The following is a 21,139-nucleotide window of genomic DNA, read 5'->3' as shown; positions in this document are numbered from 1 at the left end:
AGCAGGAAACTGGACTCTGCCCTGGATGAAAACCAGCATCTCTGCCCTTGAAAATAATGGGTGTCTGTGTATAACAGCATTAAAGCATCTGCACTCTGCTCCTGTGCAAGCACTTTCCTCTGAGACCCACAGGGGAAATGTTCCAGGGATGCAGAGAAACACAGCTCCCTGCAGCAGCCCACTCAGCTCTTTGGCATCCAAAGGCAGCTCTTTAGCCAGCAGGAGCAAACCTGAAGCCAGGCTAAGTCAATGCCCACCCAGAGCCCACCATTAGGGGGAGGGTCCACTTGGAAGAGGGCTGAGTGCTGGCTGCCAGGATCCAGCTGCATCCCAAAACCACCATCCCAAAGATGAGCAGCCAGCACCACAGGAACACCCAGCTCAAGAATACACATTGCAAGTGGTGTACCCCCAAACTCCAGCCCACTGTGACAGCTTTCTGTGCTCCCATGTCGTTCCCAGCACCAAAATGCAATTTAGCACTAGGAGGCAGTAGATGAGCTTGCCTTCCTCTGACTGAGCTTTAAAAGAGTTAGTACTGACATACTTATGAGTCCCAGTAAAAGAACAGCAAGGGAATGGGATCACTACCTCCAGCCATTCCCAAGAACATTAATTAAAGCAGAGTTTAAGATAGAAAACAAACCCCTCTGATTGCCACTGCCAGGCTGGGAAGTCCTCTGCTCTCATCCTGTCCCTGGCTATGGCTGGTGCCAGGAGGGAATTTCTGCAGTGATTCCCTTGGTAGCATGGGACACTGTATTCTGTGCCCAGGAATGTTCTGCCCTGACAGCAGTAGCTGCAGGTCGGTAGGAAGGTTACTGCCTTCCCAGCCCTAGAGCTGTTTACTTTTTAATATTTTATTTCTAATTCTAGATAGAGCACTTCAGGCCAATCCCAATTCTTTCTTGGGAGTTGGAGCCAAACTCTGCCCTCAGCTGCAACCTCACTGACTTCAGGCACTTGGTCCCTTGCCCAGCCATGTCCCAGGTCACTCCCAGCAGCAGCAGCAGCAGCTCCCACTGGGGGCAGAGCCCAGCCCGAGGCACTGACCTGGCAGCCCAGCCGAAGGGCATCCGGTACTGCCCCAGACGGCTGCACACCTGCTTGGCCACCTTGTGGACCTTCTGGGCAGTCTGCAAAACACGAGAGAGGCAGGTCAGCGTGGGCCAGGGCTTTGATGCTGCCCCAGAACAGCAGTGAAGGGCGCTGCAGTCTCCAGGGAGGAGCATCTCTCCGTCTGCTCCAGGCGCAGCTCACAGCCATCCCTGTCTGTCACCTCACACCACCCACAGCTGTTAGTCTGCAAAGCAGCAGCACACCTTGTGGGCAGTCCTGTTAAACCTCCTTGGGATTGAAATGTCAGGGTATTTGTTAGTGCTCTATCTGCCAAAAGGTGTTAGGGTACTTTCCAAAACTGACTGCACTTGGCTCACCCTACACAGACTTACAAAGTGTGCCAAGGGAATGCCATCATTACCAGGTATTCCATAATAGACTTTTCAGGAACTATTCTTGACTGGCTGCAACAAGGCAGCATCAGCTCTACGTGGATGCAGAGATTGAAGCTGGTGGCAAACTGTAGGGCCTCGCCCTTGGATGTCAGGAAAAATTTCTTCACTCTAAGGGCTGTTAAGCACAGGAACAGGCTGCCCAGAGAAGTGATGGAGGTGTTTACAACGTGTGGATGTGGTGCTTAGGGACACAGTTTAGTGGTGGAGTTGACAGTGCTGGGTTAATGGTTGGACTCAATGATCTTATAGCGTTTTTCCAAGATAAAGGATTCCATGAGTCTATGCAGACACTTCATTCTGGAGATGGAGTGTCCCACTTTTTCCTGCCACCCCAGGCTTTGGCTTGCTGAAGTGTAATGGGGAAAGGTCTGGCCCCAAATGCTTGGCTCTTTCTAATCCTGTGCCTCTTTCCAGGGGAAGGAATCAAGTCTCCCAGGACAGCCCAAATGAAGCCAGCCTGGGAACAGTGCAAGCAGAATGGACAAAGATTTTGCCAGCAAGAAACTGAAGAGCTGCAGAACAAGCCACGTTTCAGCCCCCTCTACTCCCTGCAGCAGCAGCAGACAGCACCACTCAGTTGATGCACCCATGGCCCAGCCAGTACCTTCCCAGGGTCTGAGTTTTTCATGTAGGGCTCTGCACAGTGGGCAATGCTGCCCTGCAGCACCTTCTCCACTCGGGCCACCAGGAAGATCTCTGTGTGCGGGTTGGTCACGGAGAACACCCCCTGCAACAGAGAGGCAGCAGCTGTCACACAGCAGGACCCCAGCGTGCACCAGGGGTCTGGCCTGACACCCCACTGCCCTCCCACACCCCACACACCCCCTGCCCCGGGCATGGCCACAGGGGCTCACCAGGCTCGAGCACGGCCAAGTCTTGGAGAGCTCTCCTGGCACCGCGCCTGTCACTGCCAGCGAGCCCCGCACGGCAACCTCGACACCGACCGCAGCTCAAGAGAAAAGCTGGCTTCTGGTTACCACACAGAGGACAAGAGCACACTCCAAAGTCACGGAACAGCCCCAGCAGCGGCACAGAAGGAGGAGGAAGCGAGGCACTGACCCGTTTTACGTAGCGCAGGCAGGACTCGGGGACGCCGTGCACCAGGCTCTGGCCAGCAGCGGGCCCCGGGGTGCCCTCGGCCCCGGGCTCCGAGCTCTCCTGCAGCATGTCCCGGACACATGGAGGGTTCAGGTCCACGTGGAAGTCAGCTGAGAGCTTGCAATTACTTTTCAGGTCGAATAATGCCAAGCTTAGGAAAAAGGGCTCAACCTGGAAATTGTATTGAATATGAGTGTCATAAAAAATGCACGGCACCGGGTCAAGAGTATCAACAGCACTGCTCTCCCTGGCAAGGAAACTTCTGCTCCTGTTTGTTCCTTTAGTTTGGTACACCAGCATTTTACACAACTGTGACACACAATCCATGTTTATTTGCTTTATAAATATAAGATTCATTTTTTTCCTGCACCTTCTTGCATTTTGATCTAGTCAGTTTGAACAAAGCTATATGAAGTATAAAGAATGAAATCCATATGTTTTTTATATAAGTGGTAAATGATGAAGTCAGGAAGAAGAGATGAACTCAATTTATCAGAGCTGTTTATCATTTTGCAGTAAGAAATCAGCTTAAGAGTGTTTATGATCACCTACTAAAGATCACTATATGTATTTTCCAAAGCCCAGCAGCTCTGGATGGCTCAACTGTGACACTCAAAATGTTCCCCAGATGCTATCCCAGGAGGAAAGTTAGCTCTCCCAGCCAGGAGAGCTCAAATACAAGGCTGACACTGCTGAGGAAATGCATGTGCAAAATCTGCCAACTGCTTTGTAGCTACTGACCTTGACAGCACCAGGCAAGTGGCAATAATTCATGTATTTCTAATTCAAACATCCTAGTAGGCATGCATCCATGGAAAGATAAAAATGCAGGCCTGAAGATAAAACTGTAGCATGCCCAAGACATTCCAGCATGACTTGGAGGCAGTACATCAATGCTGAAAATGTGCTGATTAGGTCTCACTCTGGACCTGATTAAGGATGGATAAAAAGAATCTTTGCTATTAGCAATGCATCCATCTGCTGGGAGTTACTGAGCCTGGTGTCTCAGAGCTGTGAGCTGCCAATATGAAACCACCACAAAAAAGCCTTTGTGATTCCACCAGGCATCAGACAGGGCAGCATCAGCAGAGATGGGGCAGTGCTGGTGCCCCTGCCTCCCCTGCTGCTCTGCACCCCTGCAGAAAGGGCTGACTCCAGCCACAGCAAGCACAGGACGTGACAGCAGGGATCTGTTTTGGGAGAAAAGACTGGAGGAGACTGGTCTATTCAGCCCAGCAGAACAAAGGCTGAGGTGAGATGTGATAGCTGCCTACAGACATCAGAGGCTCAGAAAATACAAGGGTTTTTAGGCTAAGGCACAACTTTGGCACAATAACAAATGCATATAATAAAGTGACTGTGAATAGAGTTAGGCTGGGAGTCAGAGGAAGGTTCCAGAACAGGGAAATCCCTTGCCATTAGGGGAAACAAAATAAAACATAGCCGCGAGTGGTTTGAGGATGGAGCCTAATCATTTACCAACAGGACTTTGACAGGGATGCAGGATCTGGCAGACACACAGCCCCCATTCCCTGTGCCCCTGAACCACAGGTTTCCCAGCAGGCTCAGTTTCTGGCAGGCTGAGGCACATCAGCACAGACCCTGTCCCCAAACATGTTTTTGGACTCTGGGCCAGCAGTCATTCCCGTCCAGGTCCCACTGGTGCTCATGGCAAAGTGGGATAGTTTTAACCCCACAGATTAATTTGCCAAGGGATTTTCTTGCTGGTGAGAGGAAAAAAGACAAAGCAGGACATGCTGGAGCTCCCCTTACGTTGGTGGGTCCTTCTTCTGCCCTGTCGCTCAGCTGAGCAAGGAGGTTGAGGGAGAAGTCCTGGCAGCAAACCACGAAGCGCCTGCTGCACTTTTCCTCAAAAGGCTTCACATCTGGCTCAATCCCTGAGAAATCGAGTCTCTAGACAGCAAACAAACACATCTGGTCTCATTAAAAAAGAAAACAACCCCCTGAAAAATGTTAAGGGATCTGCCAATACTATCTTTATCAATTTTTTAAGGTGGTCGAAAAGGTATAACGCGTTTCACAAATGAGTGCGATTTGATGGTGTTACACAAAGGTATTCAGGACATGAATTCATGGGTATGCATCAATTTTTAGCAACCTGTTTTGTAGAGCACAGCAAACTAAACCTCAGAATGATTTCAGTTCCTTCCTGCTTTGCTGTAACCCAGGGGATCTTCCCAAACACCACTGAGAGCTTGGGCAAGAAAGCGGAACCTAAGACAACGATCAGGAAAGTGCCTTGCACCATGAAGGCATGGCTAGCTGAGAGATGGCCCCCGTGCCTGAAATACAGAGAAGGCACTCGTGGGATTGTAAACAACATTTCAAAGTGGAAGGCAGGTCCAGATGCACAGCAGTAACTGGTATGGGGTATGGCTAGAACCAGCAGAGAGTGTCTGGCTGGGAAATCCAGACAGGCTCGACCATCATCACCTCCTCCCTAACCCAGCACACCACGCCTGGCCTGTGCCTCCACACCCACCCTCCTCAAAGGGCAGGCACACTTGCCACCAAAGACCCTCAGCCTTCTGGCTGAGGCACTGGGGGACAGAACTACCAAACACCCCTAAATACCAGCAGGTATTTTTGCTTCCCCTGTTTTCTTTTCGTGAGGAAAATACATTGCAGGTATACGTTCCTGCTCCCAGTTTCCTTAGCACCAGGCATACAAGTGTGTATGTACCAGCACTGACTGGACTGCTCCACACTGAATAAAATTTCCATTTTTATTATCTGACTAGAACATAGGAAGCTTCTCAGAGCTTCTCCTGAAAAAAAAAGAAAAAAGAAAAAAGAAACCAAAAAGCCTCCTGGATGCTTATCTTCCTTCTGTTAAAGACTCTAAAGAATTGCCAACAGAAAAGCTCATTTGGTACAACTAAACCTTTTAAAGACTAATTGCATTTCCTTGTTAAACCAGAATGTTCTATTTCACAGGTGTGAACACGCCAAACTAGAAGGAGAACCAGAAACCATGACGTGCCCTGGAACAGTTCTCTAAAACTCTGTTAGCAATTGCAGCTCATTCCACTGAAATCCCACACCTGGACCCTGGCAGAGAATCCAAGTTCAAAGCCAAGAAGAAAACAGGCCAACAGACAACGACCCCTGCTCCAGGGCACCAGACCAGCACAGGGTGTTTCTCTCAGTTTCTCTGTCCCTACATTTGAAAACTCCCTGAAGACTGAGGCTGTCCCTGGAAACCCTGCCATGGCCTTTGCCACCACTGCTCCCTGCACCAGGTGTGCTGAGCCCATGCAGCATTGCAGCTATCCATGCAACACCTCTTCTACTGCTTCTTCTTGCAAGCATGAGAACATCTCAGAGCCCCAGAGAAAATCTGGTTTGAAATCCAGCAACATCAAATACATCACACAAATGCCAGCAAAGCTGGAGGGAGGCCAGTGTGGGGCTGCTGCAACTCTTCCCTGTGTCAGAGCTGCCTCCTGAGCAGTGACATCCCATTCTGCTCCCACTGATGCAGAATTTTTTATTTTATTATTTAATATTTACCCAGAGAAGCCACGAACTGGCTCTCACTGACAGGCATATGGGCTGCACTTCTGTTCTCCACTGGAAAACATGCTGCCTCTGCAGGCAAACCCTGTGGCCATGCAAGGGGACAAGGGAGGTGACACAGTGAACAAAACCTCACACTGGAAAATGTGGGAGTGTTTACCTGGACTTCTGGGTCAAAAGAAAAGATGTTTTGTCTTCCATCATTCCTGCTCAGTTTGTTTAGTTGATCTGTTTCTCTTCCATACTAGGACAAAGGAAGGCATTGATATTAGTGCCTGGACACACAGAGGCAAACACTCGCTGTTGGGGAAGAACTGAGTCTAAACAAAATAATTATTTTTCAGGTTGACTTTGTGATACATGAGCTGATGCAAAGCACTGCCATGGTGCAAGGACAGTGCAGAGATGTGGCTGAGCTGGAGGAAAAAGCAGGCAACCACACTTGGAGGTGAGGAACAGGCAGCCTCAAACCATGGGTGAGACAGACGGGTGGGATAAAAGAGATCCCACCAGGACCTGGTGCCTGCCCAGAGCTGGAGACACAGAAAGCAGAAAATCCCTCTCCCAGATAAGCTGGACAGAAGTAGCTGTGGGTGGTGAGAGTGATCCTGCAAACACAATACCTTCATCAGCTCTGGATGCATGCTTCTCTCCAGGCTCTCCAGGATGTTCTCTGACTTTCCCTGCGTGCTTGATTCATCATCTGCAAGGACACAAGAAACAGATGTTCAAAACAACTGCAGGAGCAGCACTCTGCCAGAAAGCACCCTGCAGTATTTGCTAACAATAGCACAGAAACAGTTTACAGAGACTTTTCCATTCCTTGGGAATAAGATTTTTCCATGCATTACCAGTATCAAAGTGTACTATTACAGTCTGCTAGGTCTGTCCAAAGCAGAACTTCACAGAGCCAATTTTCCAGGACCCTTGAAACTTTGCCATGGATTTCCCTTCCAGAAGAAGGGTCAGATTTCCCTCCACTTTTATTCCTCAGACTATCATCTGTGTTATACTAAGCCCCTCTGCATGATACTGTGTGTCAGCCACAATTCTTGCATTAGACACAGTGCAGTGTACACTTCTCCAGGCACACTGCTTGCATCCTGTGGAGAAGGGAGGTGTTTGTTTACAAACTGACCTTGCACAGATTCCACAGCATCTTTCTTCTCCTGCACCAAACTCTCAGTATTGCTCTGAATGATTTTCCTCAGAGTCACCAGCCACTCCTCCATCTCCTGCTCAGTTTCAGCTGCAAGATAGTGGCTGTACTTGTCTATTGTCTTCAGCTCAAACGCATAGCGGCGCATCTTGGGACACTGAGCAACAAAAAGAGATTTATATTACATTTTCCTCAACAACCCAGCACAGTACCTGCCACACAGCTCCTCTCTGGGAAAGCATCCTGAGCAGAAATACCACAAAACACAAGGCAGGCACCCTCCCTGACACAGCAATCTGGCTGCAGTCACAGAGGACTTTGTGGCTTGAGCAGTGCACAGGTCCATGGCCAGCTACTCTGAGTGAAGGAAAGCCAGACTGGAGCACAGACATTGCAGCAAGGAGCAGAACAAGCTCCTTCTGATGTCACCAGACCTTTAGTATTTACCCAGAGAAGCCAGGAACTGGATTTGTCTGACGTGGTAAGTAATGCTGCACTCCAGAACACTTAGAGGCATCTATCTTTAAAAAGCAAGTGGTACAATGCAGCTTTTTGAAGCTGTGCTGGCCTTTAAACAGCATCTTCCAACCAGAAGGCAAGGCAAATCTGATGCAATTTGGGAAGTACATCCCATAGATCACTGAGGTGTGTGCATTATTGCTTTTACTGTGTTCAGAAAGATAAATGGAAACTCACAGCTCTGACTCATCCATGCTGATGGGGTAATTTAAGCCACCCTGCACCACACTCAGTGCCTGCAGCTTCTGCAGAGACAGCACGGGCAGGAGGCAGAGCAGCAATCCACTGCTGCACCTCACTCCAGCACAACTAAGCAAACCCAGGATTTGGACCTGTACAAATACCTGCTCCTAAAACCTTATGACCCCTGAGTAGATCCTGGATTCCAAAGGACTACATGTTTGCATGGACTTACCAAGATATAGCTTAAGAAAGAAGAAGCTGGAGCAAGCAGCAATTAGAGGAGGAAGGTGCCCCAGATAATTAATATAATTTACCTCCTGGCCTATTGATCAGTTTAGCTGAACAGCTTTGGGCTAGTTTGCAATTCCATGCCTTCAGATCTGGAGAGAGCAGGCCTGTCTCAGAGCCAGCAATCCATAACTCCATGCAGAGCCACACAGAAAAGACACCTACCTGAACCACATCATTGCAAGCATCCAAGAAAATGCAGCCTTTGGATTCTTTTGAAATTTTCTCATCTTTGTAGGAATTCAGAATATAGGAGCCATCTGTGAGCTGTGACAAGTAAAAATACCTCCTCTTGAATACCTGTAGAAACAGAAATTCTTGCTCAGGCAAGTATTCACTCTGCTGTACATCACAAACCATGGTTTCCACATCTGCCCTCCTTGCTACTGAGAAAAGACTGCAACACAAAACACTGCTGACCCTGGAGTGTTGCAGATTCCCCATTTGAATATGGTTTGCTTTTACAAAGAGAGGCTTCCATCATCTTTAATTTTAATGCCCTTGCTGTTATTGTAAGTTTGCCCATCTGAGCAATGCCCCAGGGCTTCCAGCTCATCTCTCAGCTGGCTCCAGCCTCATTTATCTTTACAAAGCAATGCTGCACAGTAAATTCAGATCAGCACTTACTTGAAGATCCATCCCACCCTAAAGCAGGTATTTCCAGAGTCTTTTTCATACAGACCTCAGACTTACAAAGCAATTGTCTGGAAGACTTAGGAACAGACATGTGGAAATTCCTAGCACTCAAATGCAAGCCAAGGGACAATGCAATCCATTCAGCTGCTTGGGTTTTTTGTGGCTTTGGGTTTGAGTTTTTTTATACAAACTGATTTTCATGAACTGGCTTTGGCTTAGTGTCCAATTCTTACATCAAAAACCAGAAATTTCAGGAGAAGTGCTCCTGTGTTTGTACTACTGATTTTCATGAAGGAAAAAAAACACTCTGAACACCTTTATTCATGCTTGTCAGCCAAAAGCTACTGGACTATAATTCAGCAGAGCATTTTGGCAGCAATTGTGGTAGCACCATATGCTGTAAGGAGCAGGGTACATTTATTTCACTGTTGCTGGGTATCTGTATGAGGAGAACCATGAAGGAAGCCAGGCCAAGCAGCACTGCAAGGATTTCTACTGTTCTGTCTACCTGGAAGATCTATGAAAAAACCCAGCATTTTTCATCCCACATGGGAGATTACAAGTAATTTCCTCTCTCTATCATTACTGACACTAGCACATGTTCAGTAAACCCACTGGCTGGCAGAGAACTGGGAGGGAGCCTCGTGCCCTGAAGCATAACCCATCCCTCTGAGAGATAACCTCTGGCCTCATTTGGATGACTAATTAGCTGTAGAGATGCTCCACGGGTTGTTGAGCTTTAAGTTTTATAAGATTTAACTGAACTTTTAGTTCAGCAGAGCATAAAGACACATGGAAAGCTAAGGATGTGAAGCATTAATCCAGCCTAAACACTGATTTAGCACTCCACTGAAGCAATCTCAGGAATTTTGGCAGTGGATCCTACAGAAACCCATGAGAGATCTCTCTCTAGATGTGACAGGGTTGATATCCCTTGTGGTTATGGCATTTCATGCTGAACAGTTTGTATTTGCTGAACTCTGTTCAAAAGCAAATGCAGAATCAAACAGCAAACGCTGTTCCTGTGATCTTCCCCCCGTGCAAGCACTGCTGTCAGAAATCACTGTCAGAGGATGATGATCATTTGAAATTAATGCTATAAATCTGTGAGCAGAGGGAACATCCCATCTGATCAGGCTACAGGTGCTGCTGGTGAGCACTGAGGTTGCAGAGGGAGGGCAGAGAGCTGGGCAAGTGCCTTGGGGCAGAGAAGGACAGAAGGACAATCCTGGTGCCATGGTTGTAGCCAGGCCACCACCACACTGCCAACCAGAGAGGGAGAGCTGAGCCAAACCAGGGCAGCTCTCTGCACAGGAAAGGATGGCCTGAAATAAAGGGTGGCAGCTGCAGCCCAATGAGAGTTTGCTGGTGGTTCAGCTCCCCACAGAGCACACTCTGTGTGAGCACCAACAGCCCAGCAGAGAACCAGCACTGACAACAAGGACACACCACAGCAGCCTCTCCTGTGGTGGAAAGGCTGAAGGTGGCCAAAGCCCTCACTTTCTGACATGTGCCCTAGAGGTGCTGTGTAAGGCACAGCCCAGAGAACATCTCCTGATTCTCAGTACTTGACATCAGAGTTTCACTGGAGATTCTGGATCTTATGAATTGAACTGAAGCCAGGGTAGTTCAGGTAACTTCTCTGAAAGGCAGGTCTGAGCTGCAGGGCACTGTGCCAATACCACCAGAGGCTCAGACTAGAACAGACCCCACTGACTACTCTGAGCACAAATGACACCGCCTCCAGAAGTTTCAGGGGAAAAAAAGTTGCTTTAAGCTTGCTTGGAAAAGCAGAGGATCAGAAAATCCTTTTCTGTCTGTCACCTTCAAGCCCATTTTAAAACTCAAATTAAAATTAGCCCTATGAACAGTCCTGCTCCACTTGCCCTGGAAGCATAACTCATTGAATCAAGCCTTGGAACAGTTAGGCTTTTTGAGATTATTTTAATATATCCTTACAAACTCCCTAACAATCTCTCTGTGCTGTAACAAGGCAGCTGCATGGTGGGACTGCAGACAGGCTCACTGCCATACCAAAAACCTGTGGTGGAACTACTAAAAATCTCTGCACAATCTAAGCAATGTCACGCTGGATTATGAAGAGCAGAGAACAGGAGACAAGGCAGCTGCTGCTTTTGGGTCAGTAATGCTACATCTCTGCAGCAATATCACCCCTGCTTTAAAAGCAAAGATTTATCATTTCATTTTAAAGCTGGCCTCCCTACATGTTTCCAGCCAGCAAGGAAACTATCAATTCAGAAAGCTGTCTTTGCAGGGCAGCTGTTTCCTCTCCTGGGCCTCAGCTGCTCATCCAGAAAACAATCTTTCTGTACTAGAACACTCTTCACCTTCTTGGTTAGCAGGGTCCAACGTGCATCAGACTCACGTGCTGGGGAGGGGAGGGTCGGAAGCTGTTGCCAGGCTGGATTTTCCAGCCCACCATGGGACACAAGAGGGGCAGATGCCATCCTAACCCAAACCCAGCCATCGTGCTCCTGGGAGCTTTGGAGATGTGGCTGAACTTCACCTCATGCCTGGTTCATGAGAAACTGCACCAAACTCACCTTCATGGTAACAGTGATGGTGCTGTTGACGTTTGCTTTGTGCAGCCAGCCCTGCTTGATCACACCACCCTTCTGGGAGCACAGGGAAGAGGAGTCCTGAGAGACAGCAAACAGTCATAAAGAGGAGGTCAGGTAAACTGTTTCCTACAGGAAATTCCCCTTGGACAAAGGGATTTGTCCACCCTGGAAAGCAATACCATTTTATGTACAGCAATACAGTGACATGTAGAATGTATGTGCAACAGGTACAGTTATGCATAAAGTGTTATCACAAAAAAAAAAAAAAAATCAGGGATATTCCTTTCCAATAAAGAGGTAAAACAGGCTAGATTGAGTCACCTTTAAAAAAAAGAAAGATTACATCTATTCTGATAGAGCTGCACAGTGATTTTGCAATGAGGCCTGTTGGTTCTTATGCAGTATTTCAAAACTTGTGGAAGATGGAAATTTTCAAGATGGTCTGTTTAGGAAGTTGCCAAATGCAGAACTCTGAATTTTTCCTGTCATTTCCTTTTGTCATTCTCACATTTTAAATTTCAGCAAAAACCACCAAACCCCAGAAAAATAACTGAACTATCTGGCTGATTTCACATTTACCAAACCACAGAGCTGCAAGTGTCCCAGCCAGGCTGCTCCTGGCACACCAGATGGGTCCCACCTGCTGCTGCCCCATGGCCCCAGAAAGAGAGAATGGCTCTCCATTCATACCTAACCATGACCTCCACTGGGCAGGGAAATGAGAGCCCAAAGTGATGAAAAAATCTCCCCCTGGGGCTTGCAGTGACTCAGCAGCAGAGGCAGCCCCAGCCTGCCCTGAAGGAGCCGGCTTACAGAGCCTGCTGCATCCAAAGGGGCAGGGCTTCACTCTTTTCCTGTCCAACTTCCAGAGTAAATTTTCTGATACTTTATTTCCCTGGGTAAAACAACCCATGGTTTCTCCTTTATAGTGGTTCACCTTTTTTTTATCAAGAGATTTCTTTTACTTGAATTTCCATTACACAATTCTAATGCAAATGCTCTGTCGGGAAACTGTAACAGAATCCTTCAGATACGGCCATGCCAAAAGATATAAACGTCAAAACATCTGTGAAAGCACTTGGAATGCTCTTCCACAACAAACCTCACTAACTTCTCTTGTTTGAGGATTTGGGACACTGACCAGAAAAAGAAAGTCTCCAAATTTTGATAGAGTATTTTTGTCCTTTTGCTGTTTTGGAACCACACTGATAACAATGCACAGCAACGTCTCCAGCCCAGAGCAGATATTTTTTAAGAGGCAGCATCTCAAGTTACTGATGTAATGCAAATTAACAACATAGCTAAAAAAAGATTAAGGCCAAACTTGACAAAACATTTCCATTTATAAAGAAGCCAACGCAGTCCAGACCTGAGTTGTGCTGGGACATACCCCAGTAATTTGAGAAATGTGCATGAAACAGCCTCTCCCAAATCTTCAGCTCTGCAACAAAGTTCTCCTTTCCTCTGTGAGTTCCTCAGCAGTAACATATTGGTGCCATGGGAATTTTAAACAGCTGGGCTAAACCCTTCCCTCTGTAAACAAAAACTTCCTCATATCACGTGCGTGGATTAATCTCCACGTGGTACTTGAAACAGAAAAACACTGCCCATCCCTTCTGCAGCAAATGTGGTATTCATGGGCAGGAAACATGGCATCTGCAGCATCCAAAATAACCATCAGGTCTGAGATGTCCCTGCTGGCAGAGCCCCCAGCTCAGCCCCAGAGGAGCTCCAGGGCTGCCAATCCTCCCTAATGCCAGCTGAGCTCAAAGATGCCATTCCAGAGGAAGCAAACGCCTCCCAGCACTGGCACAGGATGTACAGAGCAGGACTGACACACTGTCAGCAGGTGGGTCGAAGGGACTGGTGAAAAATTGCTGATTACGTGGTAAATCACAAAACTTTCTAAGAGGTGAACCCCAGAATCACAGTGTAGTTGAAAAAGAAACTGCCCAGTTTTAGCTCTGGACATGAAGAGATTTCCTCAGTAACTACTTGGCTTATTTTTTTTCCTCTTCCTATGATGCTCTGTTTCAAGGGAAAAAAACATGAGAAGTATTACTAATCTTCCAGATAACTTAGGAGATCCTTGGCTCCAAGAGATTATCATGTCATACTTTGAAATTAATCACTGCCTCACTTTTGATGCCATTTTCACAGCAGAAAGCAACTCACCAGAAAACTGTTCCTAGGAACTGAATTCTGGCTTTGCTTTGTGAAGTTAACTTCTTAATGTATTCCTGCTTTTTTTTAACAGGAATACATTAAAAACAATAAACCAAAAAACCAACCTTTTCCTTACCTCATCCTTTTCAAAGTCTTCATCAATTTCAAACACATGGCTTGGAATCTTGTCTGGCCTAAAGGATTTGCTGAAATCACAACACATTTTCATCTTTAATGAGTGGAACATGAGGGTTGTATGAGCCAGTAGCTGATGCTGGATCCAGAAGCAGCAGCCAAAGTGCAGACTGCAGAGCACAGAAGACAGAGTGCAAGAGACCTACAGCTCCTTACAGCTGGGGAAAGCTAAGTTCTGAGTGCATTTCATGGAAATTAGGCACAAGCAGCCTGTAATTAGCTTTCTCTTGTTAGCTCTTGGATTCTGCAGAGTTTTTGCTGACTTGCATTTATGGAACAAAGAGAGAGCACTGTGGTTTATCTTCCATCTTTACCAAAGAAGAAGCAAGATTAGACTACCAGATTATTCAAAAATTTTAACATTATTTAATCAACAGTATGACTCCATTGCTGCTTCACATCCCCTCGGGATCCTCAGAACACACCCACTACATCCAGTTATAAAGAAAAAGCATTTTACAAGCTTCCAGCACACGAGCAGCCTGGACAGGGGTCCAGACATGCCCAGAGTGTGGGCAGTGAGCAGAGCAGGCGCCACCACACAGAAAACAACAATCCAGCAGAAATTGAGATGGATGTGCCTGTCTGAAAAACCCAATTAGCTCTGGAGCTGGAAGCACTGGCACAGCACTGGCACAGCCCAGTGTTCCAAGCACATAAGGGCCCAGCACTGGCAGCACCAGCAGCAGTATCACATCACCCTCTCTGTGCTGGGGCACAGCGAGGATCTGCTCAGCCTGTGTGAGGCACACAGGAACTTCAGCCCAGGGGGACAGTGGGGCTCCTGGGCTAGGATGTGCAGGCTGCCATTTATTCATCCTGCCATGGGTCTGGGCTGCAGTCTGTCCTCATCCCAAACGAGGGGGTGTGCACACACTGGAGGGGGGGTGTGAGGCACTGACCCACACAACACTCTGGGCATCTCCCTGCCAGAGCTGAGGGACAATGGCAGGACAAAAACCTCTGGCTCTAACCTGCAGGGTCAGAGAGCCTGCTTGTGGGACAGGCATCAGGGAAAGGGCAGACTGCTCCTGCTAAGGCCTCTGATCACACATCAGCATTCCAAGGGAGCACGACACTTACCATGGCAACATCCGAAAGTCTCCTGAGTATTCCTCATATTTGTAGTTTACCACGAACCAGTCAGAGCTGTAGGTTTTAATGCACTGAAAGGAAAACAATACAGCTCTCAGAAAGCTACAGCAAGCAAAACAAAGCCCAGCACCAGTCTGAGAGGTTACACACTGCAGGGTGAGGTAAGCACAAGCGGGAAGGGCGTGGGCAAGGCTGCTTCACTTGTTTCATGTAGCAATGCAGAATTTCATAAGGAACCTTTCAGCACAGAGACAAAAATCACACAGCATCTGGCCTGCCACACAGCTACAGATTTTGGATTTACATCACTCCAAGGCTCTAAAAAAGGAGTAGTGATTTGGAAGAAGACTGTTTTCCAGAAGGCAAAAGTTTTCTGTCCTCAGAAACACAGCACGTCTGACTCGGCACGACCATCGCTTCTTGTTCTGCTGCACTTGAAGGGAATGGTCCTGGAGAGCAGCACTTCACAACAAACCCACAGCACTCCAGATGCTCCATGGAGGGTGTGGATCCCCTTGTCAGGCAGGTGGTGCAAAGCCACACACCTTGGCTGTGTCCAAAACCCACTGCAGGCACCCTGCACACGAGACACCTGTGAGAGCTCTCCCGTGCAGCAGGTCGGGCAGGGAAGGAGAAGCCAAGGGACCTGCAATGCTGCAGACCAGGAGCTACAGCTGAGCATCCTGTCCAAGGGCTATCAAGGGCTGAAGGCAGGTGTCACATGGGCTCTGTCCCTACCTCTTTGACAAAGAGACTCTGAGCTTTCTTTAGAGCATCTTCTGGCACTGTTGACTGGACAGTCCTTCTCTGTCGGCCGATGACCGAGATCTGCAGGAAAAAGGAAAACTTTTTCAGCATAAACTCCATCTTCAAGGCTTGACATTCACTTTAAATAAATGTGGTGGGCCTAAGCCACCAGTGGGTCATTTTGGTTTTATATGTCAGTCATGCAGCCAAAATTAACATGTGGTTAATGGTGGAAATTTTCCAAGGTAAGCAGGACGGGAGACGAGTGAGTCTCAAACATGGGAAGCAGCCAGAGCAAACTCACAGACACATCTTCAATTGGAAATATCAGGAGATCCCGGAGGGGATCACTGTAGATCTGAACTCTGCGCTGAAGGATCACGTTCTCATAGTCCAAGGGTTCCACCACTTTTGCTTTTTCCTGCAGGAAAAACAGATTATGAAAAATATTACATATGTGTAACGTCTAAAATAACCAGTAACTAACACCTTGTGCTTCATTTCAAGCTGTGTGACCACTGGACTGCCCATTACTCAGCACTCTGATACTCCTGTGCTGCAGGTCACCAACCACTGATGAGCAGAGAGGGAAATGAAGGGTTAAGTTGGAAGCAATAAGCTAAGGGAAGAAAGGAAGCACTGTGCTGCTCTGTCTCAGCACAGTCTCTAATTTCCTAATGGAGCAAGAAAGCCTCCTGGACAGGCCATAGCTCTAACAGCTGCAAGATCCAGCATCTTTATGTTCGAGCAGCTCATCTGTACAGCTTGGAAGAAACACAGGAAGGCTCCTGCACTGGCTCTGCTCAGCTCGGGGCTGGCTTTGCTTGAGGAGCAGATGAGAGCTGTGCTCTCCTAGGAACGATGAGAGCAAGGCTGCAGCTACCACTGCCAAAGCAGGAATCTCAGCCCATGGAAGGAAGAACAGCATCCCTCTGGAAAGACAGGAAAGCCCTCTCCATAAATCACAGCCCAGACACAGCCAAGGGCTAGAGCTCAGTTTTATTCTCACTCACATTTCAGGGAAGCAAGAGGAACTTCTCCAAAAATCCCTGGAGTCATCAGCAAAAACTATTAGGAGAGTTTCATTACATTCCTTATTTTACCTATTTTGTCTGTGTAACAAGTCCAGAAAACAGAACTTAGTAAAATGAGAAGAACAACTTCTGAAGCAGGCAAATGCCATCTCAGCTGCCCAGCCTGACTTCAGGCTTTATGAGCAAGAGTCAGGCTCTCAGCACTGCATTGTGAAAATCAAACTTCACACCAAAAGCCAAGCAATAACTCTCTATAGGAGTGGTCACAATAAAACAGGAACCAAATTCTGACCCATCACCTTTGCCTTGTTTTGAACCTCGACCAAAATCCTGATGCTTGGCCCTGCCACAGACAGTGTTTGTGAAATCCCTGCCATCTGCCTCTGGACATGACATCCTGCAGGACAAGAGCCTTGGGCTCTCCACTCTCAGAAGAGGAACATCAGATGCTTCCCCATGGGCAGCACATGCTACTCCCCAGCTTTGAAATGGCTTTTCTGGGATGAACTGCTCACCATGACTAGAGTTAAAGACCAGACCAGTACAAGGTCTCTTGCTGCACACAGCACAATCAGCAGTTTAAAAAAATTAGTCCCAAATGAGGACTGAAAGCTCAGCACTGTATAACACCACTGGATAAACAGCCACACCACCTGAAGTCCAAACAACTCAGTATTTTCTGTGACATGTGAGATAAGCAAGGAAGTCAACATTGCTCTTCCATAACCAATCCTAGCCAAAGGTCCTGTGCCTTTGCCTCCTGACCATCCTTTGGCTCCTGGGATGCATTAATGAAACGCCTCCTGCCTCAGACAGTTTTGCATTTAAAATGTCCCCTTTCCATGCTGCAGAAATCCAGCATGAATGAAAAAGTTCCCTTCTTAATCTCTGAAACCTTTGCTTTACTGCTTGCACAGTCCTGAAAGGAACCTCACACTCCTCAGAATACCAGAGAGAAAGACAAAGGTCAGGCAGCAGAGAGCCCAGGCTGGGTGCCAGAGCATCCAGGGAGCTCCCTCAGCCATGAGGGATTTGGGAATGGGGTGACAAATGCTGCCAGTCCCACTGCACACACAGAACTTGCTGCTTCTACATCCAAGACCTGAGCTGTACAGGGATTTAATAAGAAGAGTCCATGTGAAAAACAGGAATCTGAAAAACCCAACAGGTAGACAGAGAAAAGGAACTTTACTCTCAGTCAGTCTCGTGCTCATTAAATGCTTAATTGAATTTGGTTAATCACCTGAAACACTGGTCTTATTTCAGGATAGCACTGTGCACTTCTCAAAGTCTGCTGAGCTTTGCAAATTAAGTGTATTAACAGGACATCCATTTGCAGGTCTGGGGCCCCAGAGCTGGTCCTGCCCACGACAGCAGGCAGGGCCCACAGAGCGGGCACACAGCTCTGCCAGCCTCTCTGATTCACTGCAGCAATCCTGCAAAACTCAGCAGCCCTGGAGGTTAAAGCAGGGCCATGGCCCGAGAACTCACACCAGGCCCCTCTCACCTCACCCTGCTGCAGCTGTAACTAAATTAGAGTCCCTCTACGAGCCTTCCACATCTCTTTGGGAATGCAGACCTTCCAATCACACAGAGTTTTTAGTCCTTTTTTGTTTTGCAACATGGTCCTGAAACTAGGACTGTGTTTCTAAAGCTGTCCTTCTACAAAGTTGGGGCTTTGATGACATTCCTTTTCTAGATCTGATACCTCTGATGACCAGCAAGACAAAGTCCTGGCAGTCATCCTCATGGGATCCAATGACAGCTGAAGGGTAAGAGCTGCAAAGCATCCCAGATCCTCACATGAGATGTTAGGAAACTCATAGAGCACTGCCTACAACAAATACAAAAAAAAAAAAAAAATCCATAAAACTTGCTGCAGCCCTTCTAGTCTGGTGGATGTAATGATACTGGAAAAAACGTGTGGTGCAGGCTGTGATCTATATCTGACAAACCAGCACCAGGCCCTGTGACACGCACCCGATGCCCGAGGGATGTGCACTGGCACCCAGAAGGGTTCTGCAGCACCCAGACAGGCATTTCTCCTCTGGGGCTGTCAGAAGTGCAGCCCCTGGGGCTCCCCTGCCCCGGGGTGTGCCAGCTCCCTGGCTCAGCACACGGCAGCAGCTCGGCGGCGTGCCGGCCACGCTCACACCCAGCTCATCACCCCGCGCCTGTCGTGTCTCTGAAGCAAAGCCAGCAGATGTAGGTCAAGCTGGTTGTTAGCAAAGCAGCTGCTGAAGGAAGGATGTGGCCTGGCTCCTGCCTGCCATCGAGGAAACAAACTGCTGCCTCCACCCCAAACCGTGCAGGCTGCCCAGCAGGGCCAGGCAAGCTGGGGTCCCTGCAAACAGACCGTGAGTGAGGAGGGAGCCATCCCAAATATCTGTTGCCCTTTTGACCTTTGGAGTCGACGCACTCCCAGCAGTCCAGAAAGGCTGGAGATAAAGCTTTAAATGTTGAAAATGGGATTTCAGAGTCTTAGTTTCCCTGAAGGTTGAAGTGCACACCCCACACCACCCCGGGCTCAGACCGCGCTGCCCAGCGCTGTCACAACAGCAGATGGCACCCACCAAAGTCATTACAAAAGCAGAGGAAAAACTATTACACTAAAGTAATTAGAGTCTTAGAAACCACAAATTCCTCCACAGGGGAAGCCAATACCCAAGCACGAAGAAATGCTGCCAGTCCAGCAACAAAATCAATCCATTTCTGCAGAAAAAAACGTGCAGTGCTGCCAAAGGCATCCTGCTCTGTGGCACACACAGCAGCTCTTCATCCAGGGCAGACACTGCACTGGGATGCTCCTGAGAACACAGCAGGGACAGGCTGGGTGAGCTTTCCTCTCCTGTGGTTCTGTGGATGCACCAGAGCACACCCAGCAGCAGCACCCAGCCCAAAGCACTGCAGCTCACTGTGCCGGGATAAAAAACAAGTGAAACACCTCAGGGAAAAACAAGCATGATTTTAAACAAAGATAAGATGAGAGCAGTGCACCCTCCCAGACAAGCCCACTCATCCCTGTTTAAAAAGCCTCAGGTTGAAGCCCCACAGCAGCCTGTTCCCAAAGCACACGTTGCTCTTTCTGCGCTCTGCTCTGCCCAGCACGGGGCTGTGCCCAGGGCTGTCTGCCGTGCTGGAGCCCCGTCCACGCTGGGTCACGAGGCTCCACTTGGACAGCAGCACAGGCAGAACAACAGCCTGTCTATTGGAGTATTGACTCCCCACCACAAGCGAGCTGGCTGGCATTTTAACAGGAAATTCAGAGAAATTACTTCAACAGAAACATGCCCACAAACACCAACACAAGGCTCTGCCTTTGGCCAAGCACGAGCACAAAGAGCCCAGAATGAGGGAAAATCCCAAGCAAGGTCCTTGTCCTCAGTGCCCTGCTTGTCCACTGCCCTCTGCCAGCCTGAGCCCAAACCCTCCCCAAGAGAGACAGAGAGCAAAGGAAAAGTTTAGCAAGGGAATTAGCCATTAACAAAGAGGGGGATACTTAAGTCAGATTAAATTGTCACCTTTCTGCATCCATTTTGCAAAGCGCATAAAATTCTGTTTATTTGCTTTATAAACAAAGGCTCACAATGCCAGCTTGCTCATGAGGAGCAGTATAGGAAAGAACATTTCTATTTTAAACTTTTAGTGCCTGAAAACCAGCAGCAACCTGTCTTCCAGTGTTCTGCATTTGAATACCATAAAAACACACCACCTTTTTGTTATATATGATTAATGTTCTTCTGAGATCCGTTTCTCCCAGAATTAAACAGATAAAACCCAAGTGATGTGAACGTACAGAAAATGGAAAATGTTTCCTCTGGGGATTTTTTTAAAGCAGAAGTCAAAGGAAAACTATGAGAAAGCTTTTGTATTTTCAGTCCTATCAGTTCAGCCCTCATTTAAAACAATAGCCAGAGAAGAAAGTGGCAAACCAGCCTGGTTTGGCTCCTGTGTAACCAATTTTCTGGTCCTCTGCAGTGACACAAGTCCTCGGCAGCTGCCAGCACAGGGCGGAAGCCAAGCCCAGCACTGGAGCTGCACCACACTGGACTTTCACTTCTCTGGTCCCAACGGCCACCAAACACACACAAAACAAACACACACACAAACACACCAAACACACACAAAACAAACAAACACACACACAAACACACCAAACACACACAAAACAAACAAACACACACACAAACACACCAAACACACACACAAACACACACAGAAATACAGACACAGAAAACACACACACACACAAAACACCAAACACACAAAACACCAAACACAAACACACACAAAACAAACACACACCAAACACACACACAAAAACAACACACCAAACACACATACACACAAAACAAAGACACACACACAAAAACACCAAACACA

The 21,139-nt window shown here is 47.8% G+C and overlaps 1 protein-coding gene across 2 annotated transcripts in view; it reads right to left on the bottom strand.

Annotated features, from left to right (window-relative positions):
• Positions 1 to 21,139, bottom strand: part of DOCK11 (dedicator of cytokinesis 11) — a 76,542-nt gene that overhangs the window by 43,399 nt on the left and 12,004 nt on the right. For both annotated transcript variants that reach the window (XM_041485110.1, XM_041485111.1), the window contains exons 2-14: positions 16,027 to 16,143; positions 15,714 to 15,803; positions 14,964 to 15,046; positions 13,822 to 13,891; positions 11,502 to 11,597; positions 8,467 to 8,601; positions 7,291 to 7,468; positions 6,776 to 6,855; positions 6,313 to 6,396; positions 4,386 to 4,526; positions 2,574 to 2,783; positions 2,119 to 2,241; positions 1,054 to 1,136 (exon numbers count right to left, since the gene is read on the bottom strand). In XM_041485110.1, the coding sequence (XP_041341044.1) occupies positions 1,054 to 1,136; positions 2,119 to 2,241; positions 2,574 to 2,783; positions 4,386 to 4,526; positions 6,313 to 6,396; positions 6,776 to 6,855; positions 7,291 to 7,468; positions 8,467 to 8,601; positions 11,502 to 11,597; positions 13,822 to 13,891; positions 14,964 to 15,046; positions 15,714 to 15,803; positions 16,027 to 16,143 (1,490 nt within the window). The remainder of the gene's footprint in view (positions 1 to 1,053; positions 1,137 to 2,118; positions 2,242 to 2,573; positions 2,784 to 4,385; positions 4,527 to 6,312; positions 6,397 to 6,775; positions 6,856 to 7,290; positions 7,469 to 8,466; positions 8,602 to 11,501; positions 11,598 to 13,821; positions 13,892 to 14,963; positions 15,047 to 15,713; positions 15,804 to 16,026; positions 16,144 to 21,139) is intronic.

This window comes from Pyrgilauda ruficollis, unplaced genomic scaffold (assembly GCF_017590135.1).
Source record: "Pyrgilauda ruficollis isolate IOZ18807 unplaced genomic scaffold, ASM1759013v1 scaffold7, whole genome shotgun sequence".
Taxonomy (NCBI): domain Eukaryota; kingdom Metazoa; phylum Chordata; class Aves; order Passeriformes; family Passeridae; genus Pyrgilauda; species Pyrgilauda ruficollis.
The sequence above is the reverse complement of the archived record's forward strand: the minus strand, read 5'-3'. Positions and strand labels throughout refer to the sequence as shown.